This window comes from Choloepus didactylus, chromosome 6, assembly GCF_015220235.1.
Source record: "Choloepus didactylus isolate mChoDid1 chromosome 6, mChoDid1.pri, whole genome shotgun sequence".
NCBI lineage: Eukaryota > Metazoa > Chordata > Mammalia > Pilosa > Megalonychidae > Choloepus > Choloepus didactylus.
The window spans coordinates 45,098,798-45,105,468 of NC_051312.1; the positions used below are offsets into that span (position 1 = coordinate 45,098,798).

The 6,671-nt window shown below is 44.2% G+C and overlaps 1 protein-coding gene across 1 annotated transcript in view; it reads right to left on the reverse strand.

Moving 5' to 3' along the window:
• The window catches only part of EHF (ETS homologous factor), a 30,606-nt gene extending 25,179 nt beyond the window's left edge, over positions 1-5,427 (reverse strand). Inside the window, exon 1 of the mRNA XM_037840412.1 lies at positions 5,266-5,427. Coding sequence (XP_037696340.1) covers positions 5,266-5,295 — 30 coding nt within the window. The 5' untranslated portion in view covers positions 5,296-5,427. The remainder of the gene's footprint in view (positions 1-5,265) is intronic.
• Between the last annotated feature and the right edge of the window lie 1,244 nt (positions 5,428-6,671).

Here is a 6,671-nt window from a genome sequence, read left to right on the forward strand (position 1 = left end):
TTGGGCAAGCTTGGACAAGTTATTCAACTTCTCTGGGTCTCAGTTTCCTCATCTATAAAATGGAGATGATGTGAAAAGGGTTGTTAAAACACAAAATCAGATGATATCTATGAAATGCTTACAATAGTGTTTGGCATATACTAAGTATGTGATGAACATTAGCTGATTTTAGTAATAATGATAGTAACTCTTGGAGTTGCTGTTGTTATTGTTATAATTATTATTATTTTATTGGAGCTCCAAGGAGGAAATTGAGGGTCAAGTTCATTTCAAGCAAGGGCTTAAACCTCTATCATTTATACAATATTCTCCAATTCCAGCTAGCTGACAATCAGGCCTAGGACTGGATTTCCTGTCTCCCCAGCCCCCATTCTGGGTGCTGCTGTGTGGGTGCACCATAATGGCTGAGCTATGAATAGCATGTCTTGGCCCTGCTCCCCATGCTTTCCGCATGCTCTCACTGGGCCCTAGGCTGCCGAGACGAGCAGGGGTAGGAGGGTCAAACCTCTGCATGCTCTGGTTTACCTCCCCAACTTTGCACACCCATACACCATGGCTGGTTTGTAAGGCCAAAGAACAGACCTGGGAGAGCAGCATGTCTAAAATGCAGGCTCCCAGCAGAGTGTGGCCAGAAGGTTTCTCTATCCTGCAGGATCCCTCAGCACAGGGAATGCTCAAATACTGCAAAGGAATGAGCTCTGGGATTTGGGCTATGAGGAATAGAAAACAATGGGAAGAGGATGTCCCTGGGACTCAGGCAGGAAGCTGCAGCCATGCATCTCACAACCAGGAGGCTCTGCCCAGTCTCAGGACTCCTAACAAGGGTAGAATTGCTGGGCTGACCCCCCGTAAACATACAGAGAGAAACCGCCCAGCAGAGACAAGCACAGCCAAGCTTTGGTGCCTGCTCAGCTGGAGGCAGGTTTTTCTTTTGCTCAGTGGTGGGGCTACTGAGATCCAGGACTTACTGCTATAAAAATAATAATATTAATAACTATACTATAACAGCTAGGGCTTATTGAACACTTAAAATGTGCCTGCTGTGTGCTAATAGTTTTAAACGTATTATCTCAGTCAATACTCACAAAAACACTACATGGTAGGTTCTACCATCATGTCCATTTAACAGATGGCCTATCTGAGGCTCAGAGGCGTTAGGTCACTTTCTTAAAGTCACATAGCTTAGCATGAATTGGAACTCGAAGAAAATTCAAACACAGTCTGTCTAGCCACAAGCCCCAGGCTCTCTCATTCTACCGAGAAGGGGGTGCCTTGAGAAGAAAGTTGCCTTCAAGTCATCCCCACTGCAAACTCATTCCATACATAGTCACGCATAGTCACAGCATTCTCCCTGTCCCCTCTGCAGCCTCACACCTTTAGGGTGCTTTGCCAAGACTTTAAAATTCTCAGGTCTATTTCAACCACACAGGGAACCTGAATGGGACCCTCTTCCCCCTTTGCTAGAGCAACCTGAGTTCACCATGCTTCCCAATATGCCCACGAGCTCCTTTCAGGATGAAAGATCAGAAAGCTGCCTTCATTCTGCCACTTCTAAAATATGCTCAGGTAGGAAGCATGTTAATAGTTCAAAAATGAGGCCAGTTTTCTTCTTGATATTCTATCAACCATTAAAACAGATCTTCTATGTACTAAATATACACATATATACATATACATATATGTAGACACACACTCCCCCATGACTCAATAAAGTTACTTTCATTTTATATTTTTGGGAAAACAAAAACTGGTTCACAATTAGTTTTGCTTCACCTGATTTAGCCCTCAGGCCAAAAAAGCACGGTTTATTGCTGCCCGAAGAATGAAGATACACTGGGAGATATCAGGGCTACCGAGCAGGTCTTAGTCAGGGCATCAGCCCACATGTCCTATCCCTAACCCCAGGGGATTGCAAGTCAGGATGAAAGCCACTGTTTGCCTTCTTTTCAACCTCTTTATTGAAGTTCAACCACATCATCCCCAAACTGCCACAAAACTGGCTGCCATGTGGGTATTTTTACTCTCCTGAGGACAGAGGAGCAATTAGGCACTTTAAATAATTACTTTTGTGATGACAGTGATATCCAGACCATTCTCAGTCCTGAATCAAAGTTATAGGCAGGTGAATTCACAGCATTTGCCCTAAAGAGGTTGCAACAGCCTACTGACTTCCTGTTTCAAAATGACTGTCGTTTCAAAAGGATCTATTCCCAAGTAGGAGAAGAGAAAATTCTGTACACATTAGATCTAACTGAATGTGATAACAGACAATAATCCATATATATACAAATGAATCAAAATGTGACTCAAGTTTGGGAAAGGTATGTGATCCTCTTAGGATTACATCACAGATCATTTCATACCCTCAAAATGTGTCTTTGAGACAGACATTTCATGCTCCTGGGGGCAACATCTAAAGTCTTATCCCTGGGCTTTCAAGCATTTTCATGACTGACGATGCAGTGTTGGGAGGCCAAGACTGGATCCATTCCAGGTACACTTAATTGAATGTAAGCCATTGGGAAATATACATATTATACTGATCTTTATCATTCCTGGTAGCAGACCCAGATAAGAAGGCAGATACTGACAGCAGACAGGCACCAAAGTTGATCAAAAGATTACCTTGGATGCTCCCCAGGGTTTTTATCAGCCCCATCCAGTCATAACAATCTAAGACAAATAGGGCAAGCTTGGAATTTTAAAAGATCACAGAGCCTTTTGATACCTCAATAGATACCAGAGCTCTCTCTGTCTACTAAAAATGCACATCTACACATGGTTTTTCTATTTTGTAAGTGCCAAATCCTTTGAAGACCCTCCATTGACCCCTAGAGATTTTTGGGCACCATGGATCTTTAAGAAAACTTTCTTGAACTCATGCTGGATTGAAATTTAAAGAAAACTCTGTAATAGAGTCAGGGTTGGGAGACCCAAGTTTACTTAGACCAATGAGAGAAGGTCTGAGAGATTCCATTCTCGCCCTCCTACCCTCTCTGTCAGCAGCTGAAGTAGGAGCCGTGCTGCATCCTGGCAGGGCTATGCTAGGCCTCTGGTAACTCAGAGAAGGGCTCACCATTTTTCCCACCACCCCTAAAGCTCAGACTCTGTCTCTCCACTCTGTCCCTTTCTCTATCCTAAAATGAAATGGTCATAAGGTAGAGTATATAAGGTGTAGCACAAAAGCAGATCTCACTTCTTACTACAACCTTAGGTATTTGTAAAGGCACAGGTATGACAGGAGTGTCCAGGATTACTCTTATGATGCCATTTTCCCATTTGACTGAAGAGGCCATATGATTGTGTCTGAAATTTGGTCTATCGACCACCTGCACCATCGTCATCCGAGGGGGGCTTGAACTTGAAGGTTCCCAGGGCCCCCCCACCCCAGACCCCTGAATCAGAATCCACATTTCTAAGAACCTTCTTAATGAATCCTTATGCACTCTCACAGTTGAAAATTCCTGCTCTCCAGACTCACCTACTTGCCTCCCTTCAATTTCCTACCCCAAGATCATTAACTCCAGGGCAGACCAGCCTCAAAGGAAACATCCACTAAATGCAAGGAAATCCTCTTAAAGTCAGAAAGAAAAGATGCCATCTGAAGAATTAAAGCTCAAATTGGTCTGAGGAGAATCTATTACTATATTGTTCACCAACTTGAAACAAAACAGCTCCTAATGCTCAGTACCACCAAATCGTTCACTTCAATGATGTTTGGCTTCTTACAAGTATGAGTTTCCGAAGGCCAAACAAACAGAACTGGCCTCAGAACACAGCATTTGCAAAGGGTCTCTAAGACCGTGACCACCATCTAGAGAATCTTAGATCTCCAGACTGGCTGAGTCCCACCACCTTAGTCCTTAAAAGATTACTCGACCATCCTGGTTTTGGACCTCACACCTAAGAAAATCAGTGTCTTGCCCTTTAGAGAAGATAAACTATCATCCAGAAATGCTTGTCTGGCTATCACAAATATTTATTCATCTCCTCAATTAATATATATCTAGTGAACACCTACTAGATGCTGGGCCCTACACTAGGTGCTGGGGACACAACAGAGAGCAAAACGCAGACACTGCGCTGCCCTGATAGACTATTCAGCAAGGACACTGCTTCCAAAACAAAGGCAGCGCTTTCCAAAGTCTTCTGAGCTCATTCCTCACCTCCTGGTGGGAATGGAATGGAGCAAGAGCAGAGAAAGCCAGGCAACCTGCTCCGGCATTCAGAGATAACCAACCTCAAAAAGAATTTCAACTAAATTTTAAAGCAGGACTATTTCCCTTCTCTCCGGCAACCCCATGCCCTGCCTTCATGGGAACCTCTTACTAAGACATCGAGTTGGCAGACAGGATAATGCCCCTGCCTTTCCCAAAGCAGTCTCGGCCAAAACCGATCTCCACTCAGAGAAGAATAAAGCACTTGGTTGTCTGGATGGCTGAATGTCTCTCCCGGAGACAATGGTGTGTTTATGTGTCAGAGGGTTAGGAGCAGGTTGTTAACATAAAACCCACCGTAAACAGAGCTGTTAATTCAGTCGCTGGCAGGGGCTTCTGTTATCTTCTGAATACCTCCCAGAGGGGATAAGCCCTACCTTTTCATTTGAGTTGGCAGCAGAGTTATTTTTTTGCACCTGTTGCTCTGCTCCGATAACAACGCAGTTAAGCATTGATTTGTTGGAAAATAAACAGAAAAAAGCAAAGAAAGGCATCTGCCCGAACAGCCTGAGCTGGTTTGACTGTGCATTCATGCCAATTTGTTTTTCCTATAAAAACTAAAGAAAAGCCCGTGCTTTCGGTTTGGATGAGACCCTCCCACTCGTTCAGAATAAAGTGAGGTATTGACGAGGCCAGCCAGAGCTGGCAGGGTCAAGAAGCCAGAAGACACTGTACTTTTCCATTGGCTGGTTCTGTGAGGGCACTCAGGGGTGTCCAAGATCTGCAGAGTGACATGGCCAGCCTCCAGCCAGCCCAGGTTCAGATAATGAATCAGATTAACAAGGGCAGAGAAGGGGCTGCTGGTATACGCTCAAACCCCAAACCAAACTCTTCCAGATGGTTGACTTCCGAAAGTCAATATGGTTTAAGGGAGTAGGTGTGGTCTATGGATTATACCTCCTAAAGCAGAGACTCAGCATGCCTGAATCTAAGTCTATCCTCTCCCAAAAACTTCCTCCGCCCAGCAGTGGGCAGAGAGCATAATTTAAACCCCCCAGTCCCTGGGACGTAGCTTTCCCACTAGGGAAATGAGGCTACCCATACCTACCTCCAAGGTGAACTGTGTAGACTCACTCATGTCCTGCCAAGTGACTTGAAGTCTCAAGTCACAAAGGGCCTGAGATGTTCAAGGTGTGATTTCTGCATTAATCCAAGCGTCATCGCACTCTCATTTCTCATTAGTTTGCCAATATCACATGACACACTCAGACAAAAAAGGGCCACAAAGAGCTAAACAGATCACTCAAATGGAGATCATAACAACACTAATTAAGCAATGGCATCATCACCCAGCCCTCAACACACACAGTCAGAGGAAACTTCTTAACATCTATTTTTGCGTTTTGGAGAAAAAAAGACTTGGACAATGTACAGTGTTCCCCCAAGTAACTGCCTCCCCCAGCTTTTTCTTGGCCAGGGCCTTTGTCACCACCAGACCACTGGCTTAAAAGGGGAGTCACAGCAGTGGGGAAACACCATGGAAACATCGCTCCTCAATGGGCAGTAAGAACAGGGTGTTCCGACCGGGGAGGGATATGGCTGGCTGAGCATTCCCAGGCATTCTTGTCATGAGCAGGGCAGGGAGCGGAGTGCCTCAGAACCAAGTCGGGCAGCCAGAAAAATAAAAGATTTAACAACACCCTGAGTTGACTGAAAAATAAATACGACCAACTGTGCAGGAATGCGGGAAGGGTGGAGGGAGGCAAGAGGTGGAGATTGGAGCCATGAAGGGGTTGGGATGGGCTAAGACAATGGATTTGACCATTTTGAAATTCAAGGTTCCTCCCGGGAAAAAAAGACCGAGATGTTCAAGCCAAGGAAAGGTCAACAGATACCAGTATGGAATTTCACAGACTATACGTAATTATAAAACAACAAAAACTCTGATGGTCATGATACTTCGTATTTTTTTGAGCATTTTTGATGTGCTAGGAATTGAGCTAGGCTTTACATGAATTACCTCATTTCATCCTTTCGATAACCCTAAACACTGGTGCAAATATTATGCCCATTTTACAGATAAGGTTTAGTGACTTACCCAAATATGCAGGGCTAGTAAATGGACTAGATATATTATGATAAGAGTAGTGGAGATGGGGAGCAGAGCTGCATAGTTCTCTGTAGCTTTGAAAATGGATCTTCTTATTTCTAAAGAGGAGGAAGATGTTCCTTAGGACCTCATACTTTTAATTTGAAAGTTGGGATCCTTTGAGTATAGCTCCTCTGAGAATAGGAAGCATCATAACCATCCTTGTGCCCTAATATGAAAGTCCCCCTTTAGTGTACATCAGTCCAGATGCTACAGAAACACCAGTTCAAGCCATTCAAACCCATCCGTCAAAACTTCAGCCCAGCTTCCTGTGGAAAGCACTAAATTGACTCAAGTGTTGGGCTTGACTGCCTAAAGCCACCTCAGACTTATTAGCCGTAATAAAAGAGCAATACTAACAACAA